This window comes from Siniperca chuatsi, linkage group LG2, assembly GCF_020085105.1.
Source record: "Siniperca chuatsi isolate FFG_IHB_CAS linkage group LG2, ASM2008510v1, whole genome shotgun sequence".
Classification (NCBI taxonomy): Eukaryota; Metazoa; Chordata; class Actinopteri; order Centrarchiformes; family Sinipercidae; genus Siniperca; species Siniperca chuatsi.
This window is the reverse complement of record NC_058043.1, coordinates 20,132,339-20,157,452: the sequence shown is the minus strand read 5'-3', so window position 1 is coordinate 20,157,452 and position 25,114 is coordinate 20,132,339. Positions and strand designations below refer to the sequence as shown.

The 25,114-nt window shown below is 40.1% G+C and overlaps 2 protein-coding genes across 4 annotated transcripts; both read left to right on the top strand.

Annotated features, from left to right (window-relative positions):
- The first annotated feature begins 5,126 nt into the window (after nt 1–5,126).
- prph (peripherin) lies at nt 5,127–12,132 on the top strand. Its single transcript, XM_044217255.1, has 9 exons — nt 5,127–5,767; nt 7,603–7,663; nt 8,293–8,388; nt 9,120–9,284; nt 9,416–9,541; nt 9,645–9,865; nt 10,204–10,256; nt 11,141–11,214; nt 11,365–12,132. Exons 1-9 carry the CDS (start codon nt 5,139–5,141, stop codon nt 11,452–11,454), a joined length of 1,515 nt encoding a protein of 504 aa, XP_044073190.1. The 5' UTR covers nt 5,127–5,138; the 3' UTR covers nt 11,455–12,132.
- Nucleotides 12,133–12,884: 752 nt separating this feature from the next.
- Nucleotides 12,885–24,897, top strand: timeless (timeless circadian clock). Of its 3 annotated transcripts, none has more exons than XM_044217242.1 (30): nt 12,889–13,317; nt 13,986–14,097; nt 14,252–14,405; nt 15,420–15,534; nt 15,725–15,787; nt 15,916–16,017; nt 16,162–16,317; nt 16,398–16,531; nt 16,974–17,061; nt 17,155–17,331; nt 17,877–18,094; nt 18,180–18,283; nt 18,536–18,705; nt 18,797–18,922; nt 19,071–19,222; nt 19,307–19,404; nt 19,483–19,606; nt 19,728–19,929; nt 20,043–20,182; nt 20,405–20,484; nt 20,588–20,711; nt 20,844–20,926; nt 21,082–21,236; nt 21,426–21,651; nt 21,974–22,042; nt 22,164–22,282; nt 22,947–23,193; nt 23,786–23,837; nt 23,950–24,005; nt 24,223–24,897. In XM_044217242.1, the coding sequence occupies exons 2-30, from the start codon at nt 14,016–14,018 to the stop codon at nt 24,351–24,353; spliced, it is 3,747 nt and encodes a 1,248-aa protein (XP_044073177.1). In that variant the 5' UTR covers nt 12,889–13,317; nt 13,986–14,015; the 3' UTR covers nt 24,354–24,897. The 3 variants fall into 3 exon arrangements, with proteins under 3 accessions (XP_044073157.1, XP_044073177.1, XP_044073167.1); XM_044217232.1 differs by having other exon boundaries at nt 12,890–13,317; nt 13,967–14,097; XM_044217222.1 differs by having other exon boundaries at nt 12,885–13,317; nt 13,967–14,097; nt 19,071–19,404.
- Nucleotides 24,898–25,114: the final 217 nt, after the last annotated feature.

Sequence of the window (25,114 nt, the reverse complement as noted above, 5' to 3'; positions counted from 1 at the left end):
TGACAAGTGTCTATTGGATTTACATTCATCAGGTGGCCAGAAATACAACTCCTAATGAATGCTAATTGTTTCTCCCTATCTGCTGGATGTGTAATTAGGCCACTGTTTGCTGACATGTTTGCCATATTAACTTTATAAGGTGATATGTTCTTGCGCTGCCCCCAAGTGGCCAAAAAATAAATTAATGATCGGTGTAACTATACCAGTTAAACCTTAAAGATACCCACCAGGACTAATCTACTACAACAACTTTACGTATAACTATTGTATTTTTAGAAAGATCTCATCAGCTTGTAACTGCTTGATTATGGCTGTCAAAGAAAAGCATAAATACGTAGAATAATGAAATGGGAATTTATATTGAGCCACAGATTAGATTAGTTAGTAGAGAGGGAACATTTAGACAACAACACCAACACATAACACTAAAAAAATCTGTTCTACGCATAATATAAAGTAGAATATTCTAAAACCAATGAAAGATGCCTTGTTTGGACTGCAGAAATCCACTTTATAATATAAATACTTTATAAAATACGTACAGTCATATCAAGAACATTTCAGACGCTAGACGTTGTCAGAAAGTGGTGTGGTGGTCATAGGAACACTGCAGCTGTGTGTGCTAAAAATATACTACCATCACGTTCTGCTCTCTGCTCAATTAAAATGATTTATTAAGATGTTGCAGGCTACCTTAATGCATTGAGCTGACAAAGAGCAGCTGATAGTAACATGTATATCAAATGCAGTGCAGGAAAAAAGGGCTGACGTCACTGCAGCAAAATCTTTATTGGAAGAAGCTATGGCCCGGCCTACACAGCGGAAACAAAGATGTGGAGTGATAGGGAGGTAATAGAAAAGATGGCTCTTGATTACATGATTTGCATTTATGAATCAAAGTGAAGTTCAAAGTGAAAATCTTTCTGTTTTTGTGAAGGCTATTGCATTATGTCTTTTTACTGATTTTAAAATTCAGTCTATTGTATTATTGCACTAGAGTGGGGAGTCATATAAGTCTTTGGGCAGTAAAATATGAGATAAAAACCTACTGTGCACCTTTCTCAACAAAACGTTTTGGGATTTCAGGAGGCAATTTGTATTGGTGGGGTTTCACTCATGCATGCACTGCTCCATAATGTCCTTTCTTTGTCTCTGTCTTTACATACATACCTATTCCAAACGAATATCCTTCCAATAGACTTGTGTAACACTGCAGTGCTCCATTACAGTAATTACCAAACACAGCCATTAATCATCCACGACCGTTACCATGTCTCTCGGTCACATGTTCCATGTGTTGTTCAACCATCTCCGTTCCCTCCGGACGTGCACTTCAGCCAAGACAAAACCCCACAGCTCTGCTGGAAGGCCATCATTTTTCATAGATGATTTCTATCTTGGACCTGACAGCCCTCCTGGATCTTACCAGGCCTACAGCTTTTAACAGGTCACAGCATCCTCACCACTTGTCTCAGTCAAGCTGTTTGAACTGTCACCAAGCTCCAGGAATTGGCTTCTCTTTTCCAGATAACCAGGCCAGACTTTTACAATACAAACCTGGAGATGAGTTAGTGCAGTGACACCACTCAAGCAGCTACACAGCTCTGATTAATTTGAACGACTCCACACTGCTGAAAACCTACCACAGTCAAGGATGTAGCGATAAGTCCCACTGCAGCCCACAATCAGCATGTACAATATATTAACCAGTTCATGCCGTCACCTCTTGTCAGAACCGTCAGAACACATTGTTCTGATTGAAAATTTTCTTCTATATTTTACATTGGTAATAACATTTGTCACATGTATCAAGTTATTCTGTACCTTAAATTAAAATGACTATATGTAGAATTTCCAACTTTGGTGTCCCCGCTGTGATAGTATCAAAAAAGACACTGTGGCAGACAGCTATGCTCACCACTAAAGGCATCAGTATGCTTCAAATGAAGTGTCCGTCTGAAACCCTGTCCCCCGACATCTTTCTGATGTTGGAATTGGGGGGGATGTAAGCAGGGTTTGAACGTCTCTCTTGGGCTCTTGTTTCATTCTTCACACAACTACTACCTTCAAGGAGAAACTGTCTGAAAGCATGCACCACTATCCCCATATGTATGATTATCGCACCTCCCCCCTCTCTATGTCAGCCGGCTTTTCACCCTGCCTTCAAGTGAGCCTTCGGAACAGCTATAACACTTTTGCCATAACACTTCCTACGTGGTTGGATGACACATCGCACAAATTTCTTTGTTTCAAGCATACCTCAGCCTTAACCCCAACTAAATTCTACACATATTGATTTTACCATCTTAAAATGTTGTCAAGTAAAGTGTCAATCAAATTGATTTGAAACATTCATCAATTAGTTTCTTTCTTCTCCATCAAGTACAAAAAATAAATCTAGCATGTGAAACATTATTACATTAATCAGTTGTTTTACTACAGGAGTTTTCAAAGTATGTTGATGGAAAGCCTTTACAAATGCAGTAATAAATATTTACACTGTTTTGCTGTTTATAGTAAAGCTGCAATATGCAACTGTTTGAATTCTCGACTGAATACTCAGTCCAAGTGCATTCATAACCCCACTGTAACCATAGTTCATTTGCAATAACCACCATCTTTCCGTAACCTTAAACATACCATAGCTGACATGCGCAGATATTGTAGATTGTGAGAATTTGAAAAATGTTGACTTCAGATGCATCTGTAAATGTTGCTTTAAGCTAATTTTTCTATGCAGCAATGCTCTGTGCTGTTGTCACTGCTGATTGCTGTTTAGGACACACAAGTTTGATTAGATTTCTTATCAGAGACCACAACCAAAACATGAACATTATACATGAAAATGGGATAAATCCCACCCCCCCAAAATTGAATTCCAACACAATGTTTGTTCTCTATTATCACATATGACTGAGATATCAAAACGCCTCTTTCGATTTGAAACATGACACACATACTGTGAGTTCAATATGCGGAAATGGGAACAGATATTTTAGCCTGATGCTGTTGAAGAAGCATTATTGAATTTATGGCTCCTTCGGGAATTCTCAGAGAACCAGAAGGATCAATCCCTAATGGTAACATCTGGCTGATGGTTAGCATTACTTATACAGTCCAGTTAAAAATTATTGAGCTGCATGTTTGTTGCAAGTGTGAGTGTGTGTCTGTGCCTGACATACATGTTGTTAATTAAAGTGTAGAAATGCAGATTTAGTCTTTACACTGATAAAAAACCTTGACATATGGGAAAATTGGAGCAGGATCTGGTGAAAGAATAGAAAGTGAAATGTGCTCTGAGCAGGGTGAGACAGAGGGTGAGACAGAGGGTGAGACAGAGGGGGGAGGGAGGGAGAGGAAAGAGTTACTGACCATAAAGCAGGCTGATTAGATTATAGAGCCAAGACTAACATGGGCCATTTATTACGCAGAAAGCCAGGCCTTGGCAGTAGCAGCCATGCAGACCTACAAGGAGGAAAATCAGTGAGTGTTTGTGAATGACAGACAGAAAAGGTGATAACGATACTTACTACAGTATGCTCCAGATGCTCCATTAGGAAGAGGAAACCCAAAGTTAATCAGACAAAGTGCTGAGTACAGGTTAAATTAAAGGTTGCTGAACAGTGTGTATGTGTTTTAAAGACAAACATATATGACACAATATGTTATATTTGGTTGTGTATTATATTATATATGAGAGAGCATAAGTGGACAGTATTAAAGGTACCAAGCATCACGGGGGGGCACAAAGGGAAGAAAGTGCCACACCCAGTCACCACAGAGCATGCTCAGAATTACGTCAACTTTATATGAGATTAGTAGCCTGTCTGCAGGCAGACCTCAATTAAAATGACTACAGACCTTACACACACACACACACACACACACACACACACACACACACACACACACACACACACACACACACACACACACACACACAGTCTGCAGAAAGATTTGAAACCTCACAGAATCTTGCTGCATGCTTGCCATGTCATTTTGAGTTATGGCTTAATGTAAAACTGTATTACTGTATATCATAACTTTACAGTAAAGCGTCTAGTCCTTGCACTTCGTTGTTTATTAGCCATGTAAATAGGATTCATACATCTCTACAGAGAAAGAAACTACCTAATACAATATTGATGGTTTTATAGCAGTCTTATTTGTCCATGGCTGAAGCAATTTCAACTGATGTCTGAAAAAAGTCTCATATGAGAGATAAATTATAACACCATATGTCAAGATCAAAATACATTCTTTTCTGTGTTCAAGGTGCTATAAAGTTTGATATTGCGAATACTGACTAGCTAAAAGAAAATCATTGCTTTCAAAGTCATATTATACTCATATTGATAATGTCTACTTAAATCATTAATCATTTGTGCTAGAACAACTGTCACCACTTTGTCAAAATACCAGAAATACAGTTATTTGACAACAGGGATTACTAGATCTAGTGTGTTTCAAAAGGATAGAATAACTGCAGAGTCATGGCTCTGCCCCCGACGCCCAGAATATCAATAAAGTATTCCATTACTGTAAAAGGAGAGACAGACGGGGGGGGCGGCAGACAGATGGAGGGGGAAAAAAGAATCTAATCAATGTATCCTTGTGATTCAATTTAGGCCACAATTTCACAGTTTCTTATTGGGAACCAGGTAACAGAATCCTTGAGATTCACATTTGATAGAAAAGTTAAGAACATTACATGTGCAAGTAAGAGTGAAATCATATATGTAGAATCATATGGAGAAACAACAACTGAAACTGACTGACTAAGAACCAATGTAAAGTGTCAATGAGGGCATGAATCAGGGCGCAGAGGGGTGGGCATGAGCAGACATCTTAGTAATCAAAGCAGTAATGTGGAGGCCAGTCTGGCTTCCTGCCAAGTGCTCTAGTTAAAAGGGTGGAACTGTGGAGACAGAGAGTAAGACAGAGCGCCAGTGAAAGCACAGAGAGAGGCAGGGTCTATCCCTGAAGGGTAGGGAGTGGCCAAAGCTTGTATTTTGATGAGTGATGGAGTAAGGAAGGGTTCATGTGGGTGGGGTGAGGAGGAATGAGGGAGGGGGAGGCTTGAGGATGACGGGATAGCCAGCTTGTGTGTATAAAAACCCCCAGCACTCTTCAGTCTGATGTCCTGTTGCCTCACGAGCATCTCCAAGCATCCAGCTCTCTATCTTTCCACAGCGACAGAGAACAGAATAAGACCAACCATGAGCCACTCTTCAATGCATACCTCCACTTCCTACAGGCGCACCTTTGGAAGCCCACACCCCATCTCCATGTCCTCTTACTCCCCTGTGTCCTCCCGTATGCCCATTTCTGGGGGGCGCTATATGCGTTCAATGTCACCCGCGGTGGCATCCCGCTCCACCACCTACCACCAACAGCGATCCCGCTCTAGCACCCAGCCCACTCGCCTCACCTACGACAAGGTGGACTTCACCCTGGCTGAAGCCATCAACCAGGAGTTCCTAACCACCCGCAGCAACGAGAAGGCCGAGCTGCAGGATCTCAACGACCGCTTTGCCAGCTTCATCGAGAAGGTGCGCTACCTTGAGCAGCAGAATGGTGCACTGCAGCAGGAGCTCAACCAGTATAAGGGCCAGCAGCAGCATGGTCAGCCCAACCGCGCCACTGATATCTTCCAGGAGGAGCTGAGGGAGCTGCGGCGCCAAATGGACACCATCGGAAAGGAGAGGGACCAGTACCAACTGGAGAGGGACAATCTGGCTGAGGACCTGGTCTTGCTCAAGCAGAGGTTGGTACCAACATGATGAGAAAGAAAGAAAAGTACAAAGTAAGATAGATAGAGAGATAGATAGATAGATAGATGGTTAATGCATGGGTGATACTGTGAGATATTTTAGGTGAAAGATAATTAGAAGAGCACATTGATAAAAGAATAGAATTGTTTGAGGAATTGTTTGGCCTTGCCTCAAGAAAATAGCCATTACAGAACATATGGCTACAGAGAAAGTTGCATCCTGCTCAAACAAACCATATTGTCCCAACAAAGTCAACAGTTTTTTGTCCTCTTCATTCCAATGTTCATTCCCCTGTTGTGAGTTTGTCAGTCATATACGCTGAACCATGGGTGTGGGTTACTGTGCTTACCACCAATGCCCCCATCACATCATTCATTCACATCAGTCACGGTTGTAATATACTGTACATGGTCCACTTTAAGCACAGAGAAGGTACAGAGTCCCTGGGCATTTGCCACTTGAGTCCAGTAATGATGGTGGAGTAGGGCGTGGCACATCAGCAGACTGGACACCACAGAGCGGCGGTATGATACAGGACACTGCGCTGCATCTTGAGCATGAGATTGTTTCTATGTATGAGTGTATATGTATACTGAATGGCTTGTGTACTGGCAGGATTTAACACAAAACAAGGAGAAGAGCCTCACCCGCCCCCTGCCTGATCAAACTGTGTACACAGTACTTGATGCCAAATTAGATAAAGAAGTGTTTGGGGATGAATGATTCCCTTAAATAACGCACATTTATTGACTTTTAGAAACTAAAAGCACAATTATGTATGCAGTTATTGAGATGAGAGGAGACAGGAGGAGGATGGATGGACCAGACACAGGGTGGGGCCGGCTGAGGAGCGGGGAGGGGAGAGAGCGAGAGGAAATGGGACCAGAGGAAGAGAGGATGGATATCAGGCGTGGTGAGAATAGCATCAGGAAAAATCAATGTGACTCAGTGACTCCATTAGGTGTGTTTTGTCAGTGTCCCTCTGTGCTGATGGGATGGTGCCAGGGACCCCATTAGGACAAAAGGACCCCTGTAACACAACATGAATTAAAGATGAGGAAGCAGGCCCCACTATGTGATGCTTTCCCCACTAATCTACTTTATGGCCATTCCGGACATGACTTGTCTGACAGGACAGATGGAGCTGGATTCAACCGCACATCCAGACATCGACCACACAGACAGCCCATCAGTCAAAAAGTGTTAGCAGAGAATGAGCAAACTTATATATTGTACATTGTAATATAATTTGTGATGACTCATGAATTGTAACTGAGTTTGCTTTTTCATTTTCATTTGATTTTGCTCATTTTTGCAGGAGCTCCAAGTGACATTTTGGCTGAAGACGGGCCACAAATGTCTCAGTTTGCTAAAGCAAATCCCACATACTGCAGATTTTATTTAGCTGCCCTGTAAATGTTACTTCCATTATCTGGACTCCACAGTTTTTGTCCCTTCACTGTATGCTAGCCAATAACAAAATGACCATTTAAAATCTTTACAGAGATGGGAAGTGTGTGTACATAACCTTATTGAGTGTGTGCAGATGACCGTATTGAACTGTAGAGAAACCACATTAGTTGAAAGGAGCAACTGCTGATTCCACTGGGCGCACTCCCAACCCCTTTTTACAGGACAGTGAACTAACAAATTGATCCAGAAAGCTTTTTGCCAGCTGATGCCCTGGTGTAACCTTAGACAGAAAGGCTGCTCTTGGACAAATTCATCAGGTTCTTCTCTCTCCCCTTTTGTAAAAAAAGACATTCTTGGAGCCTATAGGAAATCTGAGCACTGTTTAAAATATTTTGTCTTGCTCTTTGTCCTCAAGGTTGGAGGAAGAAGCCCAGAAGAGGGCAGATGCTGAAAATAATCTGGTTGCCTTCCGCAAGGTAAACACTCAGCTCACTGGACCATGATTACCATATTGACATTGTCCTTAGTCTCAGATAACAGGTCAAAATGGACAGCTTTCATCCATCTCCAATACATCCACAACAGTGTCAAAGTAATGTGACAGGGCAGATTTCTAAAATGTCATTGATCTAGACTACTAGACAGGAAAGAGATTTTTCTATTGAAACATTTTCCCCCTAAGGCTGCAAATGATTTATACGAGTGAACAATTACAAATCAAATGTATTATAACTGTTGTTGATTGGCGAGAGATGCTTTTTTGTCTTTAGTTAACTTGGCTTTTTATCCTTAAAAAGAAATCCTTGTGAATTATATCCTGGAGTTTACATTTTTAAGCATTTTTATATAGAAAGTCTTTGCACCACATCATAACTTAAAATATTTCTATGCATTAAAGGAAACGTGTAATGACATATTTACGACCTCAAAATAGATGAAACTCACAATAATCTGTCAAATACAGTCAGTCGTTATATAACTCTGATAATCATTTCAGCGTATTGAAATGTAATCTTAGAGGTACTGTAATATAATTTGCTGCAACAATTGATGACATATTGCAATTATGGCAAGATAAACTATGTTTGTCTCATATAAAAACTAGGATGTGGATGATGCCACATTGTCCCGTCTGGAGCTGGAGCGGAAGATTGAGTCTCTGATGGATGAGATTGAATTCCTTAAGAAGCTCCATGATGAAGTAAGTGATGCTACCTCCTCTGCACTTTTCCACTTTGGTTGTATAAATGGAAAAGTCCTTTCTCTCTGGAGTCACCTATCAACACAATGTTATCTAGAGAGCTATAATGGTAATGCTCAACTTTTGCATGCACATATTTCATTGATTCCTTTGTATTTGTGGTAAACTAGTAATTAACTGATTGATTTGCCCAGTGATTAGTTGACCAATAGTGCAAGAGATGTTGGGTGGACACCACTGGCAGTTTGCCAACCTTTGCCAACTAAGCAACATGTTACATTTAGAGAGTAAACACCAAAAAGGTGTCAGTTCAGATACATTTTGAAAATGTGGGAGATGTTAGTCCACATTTGAAGTTGTCTGTTGAAATATGTTGTGAAGATCTGTACTGGGAGAACAGGCGGCAATTTCTGCAAGGCAAGAATCCGCTGAGTTTCAGAAGGAGGAAAAGAAAAGATTATTTAAGTGTAATTTGCATAGACGTTGAATGAAATGTGATGTGATCACCTCAACAAGAGAGCTTTGTGTAGAAAAGAGGAGGGGTCCCAAAACTGAACCTTGGAGGATACCAATGGATGGGGCTAAACTGGCTACTTGCACCTAAATAAATGTTACTGTTTCAGCATGGAAGAATGGTTCTTTTTTTTAATTGTTGGCAGGCTCTTGATAAATAACAGTTTCGTGTTTCTGACAATATTTTTAACCATTTGTCCATATCTTGGTATTATCAGGAAATCCAGGAAGTACAAGTGAGTGTCCAGACCCAGCAGCTGAAGATGGAGGTGGAGAGCAGCTCCAGGCCTGACCTAACTGGTGCTCTGAAGGACATCAGGGCCCAGTATGAGACCATTGCTCTAAAGAACATGCAGGAATCTGAGGACTGGTACAAGTCCAAGGTAGGCACAGACGGTCTGTCTGTCACACAGACTGACAGTGTGTCTGTGTGACAGAGACACTGTCAGTCACACATGAACATACAAACACATACAGTATTCACTCTTGTGTGCTTCCTCTTTTGTTCCTGCAGTTTGCTGATTTGACTGAGTCTGCAAAGCGCAACACTGATTCTCTGAGGCAGGCCAAGCAGGAGGCCAATGAGTCCAGAAGGCAGATTCAGTCTCTCAACTGTGAAATTGATGCACTGAAGAATACGGTGAGGCCAAACACCACCTGTCATTTGTCTATATTAATCTATAATCTATCCTTATACACATTACACCCTCTTATTGCACTGTATGCGCTACTGTGTTTTCCAGAATGAAGCTCTGCTGAGGCAGATGCGTGAAATGGAGGACCAGTTTGGCAATGAGATTGGCAACTACCAGGACAACGTAGGCAGGCTGGAGGATGAGATCCACCACCTGAAGGACGAGATGGCTCGCCACCTTCGGGAGTACCAGGACCTCCTCAATGTCAAAATGGCTCTGGACATTGAGATAGCTACTTACCGTAAGCTGCTGGAGGGGGAGGAGAGCAGGTGAGGGAAAACATACTGTGTCTCAGGTCCAAATCTTTGCTGTTTTTACATGATTTTTTTTCTTTTATCACTGTAGAGTTATAAAAAAAAATACAGGAGCATATAAATTGCTAATAGTAGAGCTATTGTGAATTTTCTTATAACTGACTTTCTTGATGTTGAAGTTTTCATCTGACAGCCAAAAATGTTACAGTTTTGTCTCTTATATGGTCTAGTCTTTAATCTGTGTCAATTACAAACCTCAAAGTAATTGATATGCAAGTCTAACCTCAAGTAAAGCAAATCATTTTTCATTATAGATTTGTTTATAAAACCCACATTTTATATTCCCTGTTTAGGATTACTGTTCCCATCCTCAATCTTGGCATGAGCAATCACTTTGGTGAGCGAGGTAAGTTATACTTGTCTTTTTTCAAGATCAAATATAACAGTCTCGGGGATCCCTTTTACCTTTCAATTATAGAGCTGTGAAGTGGGAGGAGCCACTGGTTCTGAAAGTGGTTTTCCACATTCTGTATTCCCATTTCAAATGTTTCACTCAACATAGAAATGCAGTACCCTCCTGGATAATTTAACAATCCTGTAGATTTATGTTATAGCCTTATTTTTTATTATTATTTCAGCTTAGTTTCAGAGAAACTGCCAGTTTGGTATGGGGATGGTTCTAAATACTAAAATAGCCATGCGCCTCAGCCGCCGTTTCTATGGAGAAGAAGCGAGTCAGAGGCGCGAATCGGAGCTGTAGCAAATTCAAACGCTTCGTTGTTGCAGTTGTCTGTAATGGCTAACAAAACACGTCAACTCAGTTGCTGAAATCATCCAAAATTGACCCAGAATCCAAATGTAAATTGATTTAAAGCTGCCGATTGTATTGTCAATTTTCAAACAGCATTATCTTTAGCTTCCTCCCCTTAGCAGTGCATGTAACGGAATTTTAAGCTCAGTGATTGTATATTACTTTCCAAAATGTACCTTGGTAGTCAAAGGTAGACAAGCTTGTACCTTTGATTTTTTATCAAATAAACTGATATTTTCTGATGCAGTTGTTGATCTTTCCGAGCCAATCCGAGCCTTGAAATGCTTCGACCGTGAGACACGTAATATTATCTACGAGAAAACGACATATTTCCTCCCACTTTGCTACTCTATATAGTTTATCGCTGATCAATAACTCTTGATAATTCAACCTTTGAAGTGAATCTTAAAAACTTAGATTTTGTGACTGCAAATGTATCTGTAAAAATCTCAGCAGTGCTTTAATCTGACTTTTCACAGACTATGAACATGCTCCAGGCAGCCTGAGCAAGAGGACTGTGGTGATAAAGACAGTTGAGACTAGAGATGGAGAGGTACAATGATCTATACAAAAGTGACATGACACAATGCAAATTAACTAGCTTGATATTATTTGCATTATGGAAATTGTGAGGAACATAACAGCTGTATTTACTTATACCATATGAAAGAGAATTTGAACAAGTCTGTTTCTTTTCCATCAGGTGGTGAAGGAATCCAGGAGGGAGAAGGAGAGAGACTCAGACCGCACTGATAGAAGCGACAAGGATGACAAGGATGACAAGGATGAGTAGATAAAAGCTCATTAGAAAATGTGAAAGCCAGAGCCATGAGAGAAAAAAAAACATAAAAAAGAAGAAACTGAAAAAAAAAACAACCTCTGATCTATAGTGCTCATTCCCATTAGTTATGTGTTTCATTGACTAGCTAAGAGTCTCTCAGTATAGGTGCAATGGTGAATGAATCCTTTTAGACAGTGTCACTTTGGTGCTATTTAAGCTACCCAATTTTTGCTAAACACTTGTGTTATCTGTAGGGCTAAGCGAAACCACTTTGTTAACATACCACTGGAGGCCTTGATTTACAGTGCAATCCTGTGGAATCCTTAGACAACCACATGTTTGTAGCAGAGCATTACACTACAGGCTAAAACAGGAAGTTTAAAATGCCGAATTTTAGTAGTTTGTGTCGTAGATATGACGTACTACCAAAACTTCAGACACTGCCCTTTTGTCAACACACCTTAAAAGACAGACTGAGTATAAACTAACCTGTTTGCATTTGTTTTAGAAGCTTTGCTATCCTCTTATTGTGTAAACCAAGAAATCACCAAAGACATGGATCATTAATAAACATGTAACACACAGGAAGACACTGAAAAGACTTTCGCTGAATGTGCTTTGCAATGCTGTGTGTATCTGGCACGATTGATGAATGAATATGTAAGTGCAAATAAACTTAACTGGAGCAAATCTGTGTTGTCTGTTCACATAACTCATAATGAATGTACTACAAGAGAGTTTTTTTTTTTTTTGGTTATACTAGTTTCCTCTTTTCTATAAGCAGTGTTTTGTTCCATACAAGCCAAGGTCTTTAGCTTATAACCTGCATTTTATGTCCAAGAGCACCTTGTACTTGTAAAGAAATAGGTTTTAGTCACTCAGAATCAGTGGCTTGCATTAGAAAGCAGGGAGGAAGGGCAAGGGAATTTGTCAGGCCCCTTTCAACCCAAATGTGAAAACCGGTACCACTTACCAATTTTACCACACATACCATTTCTCATATATATTTCAAGCAGTATTTGCTTGCATGCAAAATCACAAGAACCTCATATGATATTCTGGTTGTCTGTGGACAGGTTTGTAAACACATCACATGGTTAATTCCTGTGTTAACAGTGTGCTTGGTTAGAAAATATACAGTTGCCTACCTTCACGTTGCTTTTCTTCTCTTTTGCCTTAGGCATGCCTGAATTCATATTAAAGAAGAGAGATCTGGTTGTCCAGCAAATTGACCGAAATTCTTCACCTCAAGCAGTGTTTGTTGATGTTTGTTGATGTTGTTTCGTGTGAATGAGTATGGTGGCGTAACATGGATATACTCTACATTGATAAATATTTTTTTTCAATTAACTTTATTATTATTAATGCAGTGCAATTGACATATGCCAAGGAGGTTAGTAAACAACGGCAAAGACACAGGTTTTTTATGTTGCAATAGTAGAAGGCACTCGTGTATTGTTTCCTTCTGTTGCCCGAAGTACAACCTCTCAGGCGACACTATAGCTCAAACCGCAGGTATAATCCACTAAATTCTAAAAGTGTGGCACATCCAAACGTCAACCATGACTTGAGCTCTAAGCTTACCTTCTTTGCCTCAACCTAACACTGCCATTTCATTGGTTTTGGTTAGTTTGCAGTTGGTTAAGTAGTGAAACCTGGAAAGGCGCTGCCTGAAATGCTAAACTCAGGGCAAAAAAGTAATTGATATGACGACATTCTACGTCCTCTTTCGTTCGCTGTCTTGGCGCGAGACTTGGTCCGACCTGTGAGACCGCGGGCTGAAACCAACGTTGTACTAATGGAAAAGTTCTTAACGTTATACACCACCGGTTGCTGAACACGACACCTGTAGAGTAACATCATTTGGACGATTTGGTAAGTTAGTCCGTGTGGTTTTTCTTTCTCTGAACCGAGACTCGAGTCACTGCGCGGTCGGGCTGCAGTAAACTGAAGCTAACTGCCCCGGCTACATAACATTAGCAATATGTGGAGAAGAACCTCCTTTGTGGATTAACTAGATACCGTGGCTAATATAAACCCTTGAATAGTATGCTTTATAATAAAAGTCAGCAATTATTAATGTCATGTCAACGTTACCTCGCGCTAAGTTAAATGCACAGGTAACGTTAGAGTCCCCTGGTTAGTCTGGTTTCCAGTTTAATGCCAAAAAATGTTGGTATGGCATGTTGGATAACTAGATTTACCTAGAACCCACTTAAAGAATTCAAACTTCACCAAGTCAATCAGTTTCTAAGCGAACCTAAGCTGAACAGAGCTGAGATTATACATGGCAAAGTTTGAGATCCCCTCTGCAGGTGACAGATGAGCCAGGTCAACATGTTTTAACTGCTTCTAAGTTTACATGTCATGTGCAGGTTCACGCCCATTAGCCAGTATTGATTGGATTGATCTGGTCCTAAAGAATAACACATACACACACAATCTGAAGTTCATAGTAAACAACTTTCTGATCTGTTTGTCTTGATCTGTTGTTCTTTCTGTATCCTACTGTGTGGCTGATCAGACTGAACCTTCACCTTTAGGCTGTCTGACGGTGTAAGGACTTATTCAGAATGAACTGCGAGCTTTTAGCAACGTGCAGTGCTCTCGGCTATCTGGAGGGAGACGCCTATCACAAGGAAACTGATTGCTTAGGTGAGTGGTTTTTGAAATGTTACAAATATTTTGTTATTATAATATATCAATTATTTCCCTGCATCATCAGAAGGAAAGGGAATATATTGATGTTATGGATTAAGAACAGAAAAGCATTTGCTCCTGTCCTCGAACTGTTCTGTGTCTGTTGCAGAGAGTGTGAAAGACTTGATCAGGTATTTACGCCATGAAGATGACACCCGTGATGTCCGCCAGCAGCTGGGTGCAGGCCAGATTATACAGAATGATCTTCTGCCCATTATCATTCAGCATGGACAAGACAAGGCCTTATTTGATGCCTGCATCAGGTAAAACCCTAACATAAAACTCTTTAACTTGAAATGTATGCTTATGAATATTTATAATATGGGCAGGACAAATAATCAAGTTGTTAATATATCATAAAATGCTTTTATAAAGTGGATTATTTATACACCAATGCCAACATTGTGATACATTATTGCTAAACTGGTACCAAGTATTGTTTTATTAAAGTGGTCATATTATGCTTTTTAGAATTTTTTTTTTGTGTGTTATATATATTTTTTGTGCATGTAATAGGTTTGCAAAGTTAAAAAGCCCGAAGTCCACCCCAAAGGGAGTTACCCTCTCCCACAGAAAACACGGCTCCTGAACTGCCTGAAAACAGCTCGATTGTAGTCCAGCCTTTACTTCCGTAACGTATCTATGTCATTATGTAACACGCGTCACAATGCCCGAATAGAGCAGTGTCTACAAGTACACCTAAATATGAAATTAAAATAATGTTAGATACCCTCCATGTAGTCAGTGGACAAAGTTGTTACTGTGATGTAGAGACAGTGCACAGTTAAAACATTGAAGGATAAATTAGTTACAAATTAATTGTGAAGCTGGTTAAGGGTTGTATGGCTGAACTGAAGCCATAGTTACCGGCTGAAGTGGCTTTGTTTTGGATCACACTACCTTGCTCGTCAGGACCCGCCCTACTCTGGTTCTGATTGGCTAGTAGTCCTTACCTAGGTACTGTGCATGTGCAACTCCCAACAAAGATCAAATCGAAGTTTGACGCCTCACTCAGTAGCTAAAATGGAGCATTCAATACACAAGGTGAAAAGAAGTGCTGCAGCAATGTGCAGTATGGGAAAATATGGTGTTTTTTGAAAATGAAACAATGTAAACCTATTCTGGTACAACCCCAAAATAAAATTATGAACCACTTTAAATACATGTTCATTACATTTACATAGAAATTAGCTATTTTTCTTTTTTTTATAGAAGCTGTAGAAGTTGGTGAATAAGAAAAACAGTTGCTCATATGGCTCTTTTCTGTTTTTTCTCAGGCTCATGGTCAACCTTACTCAGCCTGCTATGCTTTGCTTTGGTAAAGTCCCTGATGACCCAGTGTTTAGACATCACTTTTTGCAAGTGACATCTCATTTACAAGCCTATAAAGAGGTATTATGATCTCAGTATAATTGCAATACAGTTTTTCATTTTACATTTTCTAATATTAATATTAGTACAGTGAATGTGTATGGGTTAGGTAAGTTCTGCCATTACTATAATAACAACCATACTTCATGTTTAAAAAGTACTGTATTGTATAATAATGAGTACTTTTTGTGTCCTCTGCTTTTATTTTCAGGCATTTGCCAGTGAGAGGGTGTTTGGCATTTTAAGTGAGATATTATACAACCTTCTACAACTGGTGAGTGTTTCACTGGTAAAACAAAACATTACTTTCACCTCACCTATTTCCTACATTATATCAGTAAAATGGTTCTGTTTATCCATGTGTTTCTTCCGGTCTATCCTACTCACTGTCTTCTCTTTCAGGACTGGGAGCAGAGACAGGAGGAGGATAACCTGCTGATAGAGAGGATCCTGCTGCTGGTCAGGAATGTGCTTCATGTACCTGCGGACCCCTGTGAAGAGAAGGTCTGACTTTAACATGAATACTAATGTGATCTTATAAGAAGCAGAGCTAAATCTATCCTACATTAGACTTGTCAGAAAGGTAAGCTCTTTCCTTTACCCTTCATCTCACCTGTACTTCTTCCCTAATGTCTGTCACTCCTGTAGAAAGTGGATGATGATGCCAGCGTCCATGATCGGCTGCTGTGGGCCATTCACATGAGTGGTTTCGATGACCTGGTCAAGTTCCTGGCGTCGGCCCAGAGTGAGCAGCAATGGAGTATGCATGTGCTGGAAATAATCTCCCTCATGTTCAGAGACCAGGTTAGACTGAAGAACCCCTTGGAGGTACACATATAGATTTTCATTTGTTCTGTGTTTGAGCTCTTCTTCTTTCCTTACAGACGCCGGAAGCTTTGGTGAGCGCCGGTCACGCTCGTTCAGCAGAAGAGAAGCAGAGAGACTCTCAGGAGCTGGAGGCACTGAGGCAGAAGGAGCACGCAGAGAAACGTTCACGCACATTACAAAGAGGAACCAGGTACAATCAAGTTGATATACAGTCACCACAGTTATACTGATAAATACATTTTCATACTGTGCCTCTGCAACGCAAGCAAGAAGTGTTTGCCAGACTGGAAGGAAAGCCCTTACTGCAGTCATAACAGGGTTGTAACTTCAACCTCTGAAAACCTCAATCTGAATTACATGTTACTTGCTGTATTTCCCAGACAATTATAAGAGTGCATTACAGATAAACCACAAATCTACATTCTTCATTCCTGAGAAAAAAATGGGTTTTATTTTCCATCTTGGCCTGAAAAATGTCATGTCAAGGTTTACATTATTTACAGAAAGCTTTAATTTGTGTCCCAATTAGATATAAAATGACTCCTCAACCTGTATATGGCTTGTTTTTAAGTACTGGAGCTTGAAAAATAAATGTGTGTTCTGTTTTGTCTGTGTTGATGTTTTTCTTTCAGACATTCTCGCTTTGGAGGCTCTTATGTTGTTCAAGGCCTCAAGTCGATTGGGGACAAAGATGTGATTTATCACAGAAATGTTCATAATGTGAGTAGTCCTGCAGCTCATCTGTGATGCAAAGCAAATCTTGTATAAGACGTATGAATCTCTGTTTTTCTTTCTTTTTTTTTTTTTTTTTAGTTCAAAAATTATACTCATGACACAGGCAAAGCAGTGAGACGTGTTCCCAAGAGAAATCGACAGGCTCAGGAATGTAAGGACAAACGCCGTTCAGCCTTAAATGTTCGACTCTTCCTGCGAGAGTTTTGTGTGGACTTCCTGGAGAACTGCTACAATCGCCTCATGTACCTTGTCAAGGTCAGCTGCTGTTACATTAATGACTTATTTTTGTAGCATGGACTCACAGAGTAAAAACAACAATGACCCTTTTTGACTCTTGTTGATTAGTATACAAATGGAAAATAGGACGCCACCACACCACATCATCAAATACTTAGCATAATTATAAAGTCTATTTTTTCAGAAGGTGTTTTATTAAGAATATGAATAAGAAGCAAGAGACATAGTAAAGTTAAGCAAACTTTACAAGATGCTAAAACACTTTTTAATTAATATGAAATGGACCTGGACGAATGAGGGACTACACCGTCTTATTTCCAAGAGAAAGTGCTAAGAAAAACATTGCAGTCCATGTTATTTTTTGTGTTCAATCTAAAGTTGGGAACACACTGAAAGAGTTAAAATCCTAATACATTTATAAAATGACATTACATAAAAATAAGTTTAGAGGATGTCTGATACGTCTATGTGGAATAGGTGACTCGTAAATCGTTCTTTAGTTGCTCTGTACATTTGGGGACCAATTTTGTAAAAGTTTCACAAGGTCCTTGTCTCCTCTACAGGAAAGTCTAATTCGAGAGCAAACTCAGCAACATGACGAGACGTACTACCTCTGGGCACTCAGCTTTTTCATGGCCTTCAACCGTGGCAACGGTTTCCGTGCTGACTTGGTTTCTGAGACCATGTCCATCCGTGCTTTCCATTTTATTGAACGCAACATCACCAACTACTATGAGATGATGCTCACAGACCGCAAAGAGGCCACATCCTGGTCACGCAGGTACGAAGATCATTAGAAAGCAGGTTAATAGAAAAATGTCTAATCTGTACGTTGGTCCCAGACTGATATCACTTATTCTTTATAGGATGCACCTGGCACTAAAGGCATATCAGGAACTGCTGCTAACTGTAAACGAGATGGACCGCTCACAGGATGAAAGCATCCGTCAGAGTTCCAACGTTATTAAAAGTAAGATGCTAACAGCTCAGAGTACTCTTTTTAGTTATAAAATTTTAATTATAACCTTTTTCAGGGTAATTAAGCTCAAATGGAACACAACTTTGCACATGGTCTCATTGCATAATGCTTCAAATATATGGATATACTACTAAGACAATATTCAATTCTCTATTAAATCTTGTTTTAAGTCTGAAATATGAAAAAAAGATTTGCATGTAATTGTAGTGCTAGTTGCCTCATCTATTTACCTATACTTTCTAGGTAACATATTTTACCTGATGGAATACAGGGAGATTTTCTTGACCTTGCTGAGGAAGTATGATGAAACCAGACAGCCTCACTCCTACCTCAAAGACTTGGTGGAGTCAACTCATCTCTTCTTGCGCATGTTGGAACGCTTCTGCAAAGGTCGCAAAAACTTGATGGTTCAGGTAAGTTCTTGAGCTAAATTTGCAGTGTCTGTAAATTCTTTCTATTAGTACCTGCCTAAAATATTAATATCTAGCTCTGTTAACTCTTCAGAAGAAGAAGGTGAAGCGGAAAAAGTCCCGAGGGGAAAAAAAGTCCTCAGCTGCGGAAACTAGTCCAGAGGCACTGGCAGAGACCTGGAAGGTTGTGGAGGAAGAGCTGAAGGCTACGGGGTTTCAGGTCAGTGTGAGACCTCAAGGGGGGAGCAGAAACCATTTATTGTCAGAGGGCAGGTTCTGAGTGCACAAGAGCGTTTGGCTTCAAAGAGCTTCTCTAAAGGGCTAAATTTACCAAACCTGAATACCACCTCTCTGTCTTCTGTGTGCAGTTGTCAGAGTCTTTAACTGAAAGCATTGTGCCATTTGATGCCACATCTGAAACTCCACTTGAGGATCAGCGGACTGAGGCCATGGTGCGGGTGCAGGATGCCCTCTTGATTCGACTGGGACCAGAAGCACTGGCGCTGCTGCGTGCTGCCAGGTCAGCGAGACTAAACACGCCATCAAGCCCTCAGACTAATGACACATGTTTAGTTAAGTGTTCTCTATTTTTTGTCTTACTCAGGGAGGTGTGGCCAGAGGGAGATGTGTTTGGTTCAGCTGATGTGGAACCTGAAGAGGAACTGGAACTCCTTAAGCAGATCCTGCATGCAAACCTACCTAGTAAGTTTTTAACATTTATATTTACCTTTTGTATCACAGCATCTATGCAGCATTCAAACCTTGCCTTTTTAATTTTAGGGTCATCTCCTCCTGAGCCTGTGGTAGAGGAGGAGGAGGATGATGCAGCAGAGTTAGAAGAGGAAGAGTTGGAGTCTGTTCAGGTTTCTGAAAGAGAGTTCAACCTTCTAGACTTTATCAAAAGGTGAGGAAAACAGTTATAGGAACTTAAAAGATAACATTCAACACAGTAACCTGCCACTGCCAAATAGTACTTTGGTGACCTTCCTAATGGAGCATGTTGCCATTCTCTTTACCCCTCACAGGTTTGCCAGCCCCAATATTGTGCATCCATACCTCCTCTTATTAAAATCATACTCAAAAAACACACCTCACACAAATCACTGCATCGCTCGAATGCTGCACCGCTTGGCTGTCGACCTCAAAATGGACGCCCTGCTTTTCCAGCTGTCAGTCTTCAACCTCTTCAACAAGATCCTGAGTGACCCCGCTGCAGCTGCTTACAGGGTACAATCATGACATGAGAAAAACATTCCTCACTGCTGTCAAGCAAGCTATTGGTGATATAAAGTCAGCTGTAGTTATGACACAAGAGCTTACCTTTATTCTCTCCTTCACAGGAACTGGTGACCTTTGCCAAGTATGTGCTCAACCGTTTCTTGTCACTGGCAGCAAAAAACAATAAGGCATATGTTGAACTGCTGTTCTGGAAAAACGTGGGGGCTGTACGAGAGATGACTGAAGGCTACAGCAAAGACGGGTTGGTGCCCTCTTTGTTTTGTAATTCTCTAGTGTTTGCGTGTGTCTACAATTACGTGTTATGTTAAGCTGACTATTGTTACCAAGTTACAGGTAAAAGATGCACTTGTATAAAATTGTAAGGCATTGTCATTTATAAAACATGGAATTTACATTAATTACAAAATAGCAAAGTTGTTGGTTCTGCAATTTCAAATATTGCATCTCGTCCTAAATATGTTAGAGAGGGAAAGAAACCAACATGGACTGAAGAGGAGGAAGAGGAGTTGCGCAAGCTCTATGAGGAGCACCGTCATTCTGAAGGTCTGCTTTCTTTTTGTTTGTTGTGTTATAAGTTACAAGATGCAGTTGCACACTATCCACTCAGGTCAAGATTCATTAATTGACTGTTGATTCTTGTGTTTAGTGCCAGATATAGTGGAGACTCTGCTGCCATTACTTAGCAACAACACCCGCACTCGGCGCCAGGTGGTGATGCAGCTGGTGCATATGGGTCTGGTGGACAATGCTAAGGAACTGAAGAAACAGAAGTATGTTCTCCAGACAGAATGAGTAATATATTAATGTTAATATACAGAGGAATATATTTTAGAATGGCTCTATACACTGTAAACCCTTGTTAAAGAGTTGTTTTTTTAGTAATTTTTTTTCTTTTACAAAAGGAAAGGTACCCGGATTGTCCTTTGGACTGAGGAGCAGGAGCAGGAGCTGGAGATGCTTTACGAGGAGTACAAAGACTCTGATGGTACTGGACACCATATTGTCATTGTGTAGTGCATGAGAGGAAAATGATGTAGCCTTTCACTGTTCTCAGTTCCACTCTTTTTATGACAGTAGTCTCAGGAACGTTTTGTGGTTTGTGTGGTGACTGTCTTTAGTGATAAAACTGTATTTTCACAGATGTGCTGGGTAATATCCTAAAAAAGCTCACAGCCAAGCGGTCCCGTGCACGCGTGGTAGACAAGCTGCTCAGTATGGGCTTGGTGTCCGAGAGACGAGAACTTTATAAGAAGAGGAGTCGCAGTGCTCAAGGGAAGAGCTCTGGAAAAGGAATGGTAAAGTTAATTGAGATGTACTTTGTCTTCATTTTCCAATTCTTAATCTGATCCATAGTGTTATTGTAAAAGATCAATTATGCATCTAATACAAAAATTAGTATATATCATAAAAAAACAACATGTGTAATAAATTATATTCCAAGAAATGGTATTTCTACAATAAGGGTTACTCTTTTTCTGCCACAGACTGAAGAAGCGTTCCTAGAAGGACTAACACAAGGTTTCCCAGATGATACCGTGGACAGAGATGACGAAGATGAGGAAGATGAGTCTGTAGAGAGTGAGGAAGAGGAAGATGAAGAGCAAGAAAGGGAAAAATCACAAAATGGAGGAAGGAGGAGCCAAAGCCTGCACTCTCCAGTAGAGAGGAGAGCTGATGTAGGCACCATGGTGTATGCTCTACAACAGGAAGGTGAGACAGAGGCCAAAAGGCACTTTAGTTGTATGGAGATGGTAGATGGTGAAATGTAAAATATTTAATATTAATACAGATTAAATGTAATTTTCAAAGTAATATCAGTCTCTTTTTGTTAGATGAGAACAAAGAAATAAACAACAAATGCGTTTGTGTGCAAAGACACTGGTGGTATGTGTGTTAAGTCTTTGTTTGAAAAAGTATATCTTTAAGACTATAAGAATAAAATATTCTTCCATTCTGTACTCTTAGGATTAGTTTCATGCTGTTGTATTTTTATTTATTTAATTTTTTTTGTAAATTTTTTTTTGTATAACAGGCATGTCCGGACCCGTGTTGTGGCTACAGAATCGTCTAATCAAAACAGCAGAGGACCGTGAAGAAGATGGTAAGAGCAACTGTCAAACAAAAAACAAAAGAGAGCTCTCAGGGAAGTTACAGTATGTGTTAAAAACATTATAATTAGTGCTGTTTGGTTTTTGTTAATGAAATAGTTGTCCATTCACCAGGTTTGTCCCAGGCTGTGCCACTTGTTCCTCTGACAGAGGCAAATGAAGAAGCCATGGACAACAAGAGCTTCCGGAGGCTGCTGCGCAAACTGGGAATGCGAGCACCTGCTAATGAACAGGTGTGTTTTTTGGGTGATATTTCATTACCAAATCAGTCATTTCACCTCATTCTGATTAGCTCTTTAATCAGCTCTTACTATACTCATATACTCCATCATGTCCCTTACATTCCCTTGAAGCTGTTTACCTAACTATTCCTCGATTTAATAAGAACTCTTGGCAGTCTAGCCTTTTCCCACCGAGCTCCGCTTCTCTGGAATAATCCACTACTGCACAATCGGGAGGCAGGCTCAGTTGAGACTTTCAAGTCCAGGCTGAAAAGACATCTTTTTTTCTGTTAATTATGATATCTCTTAATTTCACTTGCTGGAACCCAAATAACTGACTGTTTTTCCTCCTGAGAAAGAGCAACCCCAATCCTGTTATGGTTATATGATCTCTGTTTTTAAAATTACTAACCTCAACCTTGTTGTCATAGTAACAGTATTACCTGTGCGTGTGTGTACTTTTACATGTAATATTGTGTGTTTTCTTTGCTGTTGTACTGTCTTGTAAAGTGTACAGAGATTATCTGGGTGATGTGCACTTTAAGTATACTGAAGTTAAGTTGAAGTTGACTGCAAAATAATATCTAAACAATGGATTTAAAAAAAACACCTGACGGTAAAATACAGCTGATACTCTACATATACATTAATTGGATTTATTTTTCACTGTAACCAGGAGACCTTTTGGAGGATCCCAGCGAAGATCACTGCATCCCAGCTCCGGAGTGCAGCTGCAGCTCTTAATCCAACAGAGGAAGAACCTAAAGGAGGCGAGGAGCAAGATGGCTCCAGGAATCAAACCGGAGAATCCCAGGAGGAGGAGGAAGAGGAGAAGGAGGAGGTCTCGAGTGAACAGAGAGCTCAGGCTCTGAGAGCTCTGCTGCTCACACGCAAGAGGAAACACCACACCTCAGAGCATACAGGTGTGTGTGTGTGTGTCTCAGATGACAGCAGTTAATTACAGCTTTGTCAGATAGGCAAGCGTTGAGTTAAATGGTACACACGAAACTTGCCTCTTCTATAGCCTGATTTGGCTAATCAAGTAGCCAAGAATGTGGTATTGAATATTTTTAAATGTAAAAATTCAATGTTTATGCTTCAGTTTCCTGAAATACACTGCGATGGCAATGTTGTCACAGTCAAGTGTCTTAGCTTGGAATTGATAAAGCAGCAATGTTATTTTCATTGTAAAGAACCTTTTACCCTTGTTTTGCATCTCAAAATGCTGGACATAAAGAATGCAGTGCCACAAGGTTAAAAATGGAAAGTGAAAATCATACGTACTAATAAGATTCCTCTGGTATACCAGTTTAGAAAATGGTTCATCTGCCTTAGAAGCAAGATGGGAAGCCACTGCATGGCTGGCTAAAACCTGTGGGGCACGTTCACTTTTTAGATGTTGGTAAAGCATTTAAGGTGCAGCATTTTACACCAGTTGAAATCTGCTGCTAATTAAAGATGAGTCAAGTGTTAAGATGACTGTTCATTTTATGCAACTTTTGTTGTTGTTTTTAGCTCCTGTGTCAGATTTCACTCCTATTGAGGATACAGACAGTACAATTGAGAGGTGAGGTATCGCCCTATGTTTTTGTTAATCCGTTAAGCCAAACCGCAGCTGAGAAATTTCTATTTTTAATACTAAATACTCTTAATTCTTACTCTGTTACTGTTCACATCAGGTACCAGGAGAAGACCTCAACTAAAAGAAGCAGAGTGTTGGACAATGATGAGAATGGTATATAACTGTTGGACATCAGATTACTGTTTTAATGTGTTAGTTTAATAATAACTAAGTGGGCACCCAGTCAGAAAACTTGTATAAATAAGGGTTAAAAGTAGGTTTAGGTTTTCACTCCTTATTTCATGCTAAGCGTAACATCAGCTCTGACAACAGTGGTGTTTAAGCATGACTGAACTGCAGCATTTTGGCTCACACATTACTGTCTTTACAGAGGATAACTCCACCACTGCAATGGATATGGATACCAACGATGATGCAGATTCAGACAGGGAGGATATCTCTGCTCCTGTGAAGCGTAGACGGAAGATGGTCTTAATTGATGAAGAGGAAGATGAGGATTAGTAGCTTTCTTTAATGGACTGTAAAAACTGCAGACAGGGGAGACATTTAAGTCCCTCCTCTTTGCTCAGAGGTGGATGCAGAGGGCTCTCTGGAGGGCTGCAGTCCAAACAGCGGAAACTCTATTAATGGAATACCAAACAACCCAAAGAAATAGGCCCTTAGACCTGCCCCTGTGGATACAGAGATCCTATTAAGCAATTTCATTTAGTCATCTCTTTGGTGAGCAATTGATTGGTACCTTTTATGTAGTTATGGTAAATAAATCCTGCCAGTCTTCTATTTTGTTAGTCGTTCTTTTTCTCTTAGCATTCCCAGCATGGACATCATACAGATATTGCTGTGTGAGAAAGTTTTGCATTATACGACTTTGTTTCTAACTCAATAATTTCATCTTTGATCGGAAAGCTGTAGGATAATTGTTTTTGATAAAATTGCATCTATACAAATACTTTTGTACTTTTCGGTCATTTCCGATGTTGACTTTGGATTTCAGAGTAAAATGCATGCCTACTTATTAATAAAAAAAAGCAAAGTTGTCAAAATAGTGGCTCACTGGCAGCTTTTGGTTTGTCACTTTGTTGCACTGCATCATTTTAAACACTAGAGGGCACATAAATGTTGAACTATTACCTGTTGCGAAAAAGTTAAAAGAAATATTTGAATTTGTAGAATATCTAATTTGAACTCTTGAATATATTGTATATCCCTTTTTAAAATTGAGTTTTTGAACAAAACTTTAATTAGTATTGTACCTCTGTGAG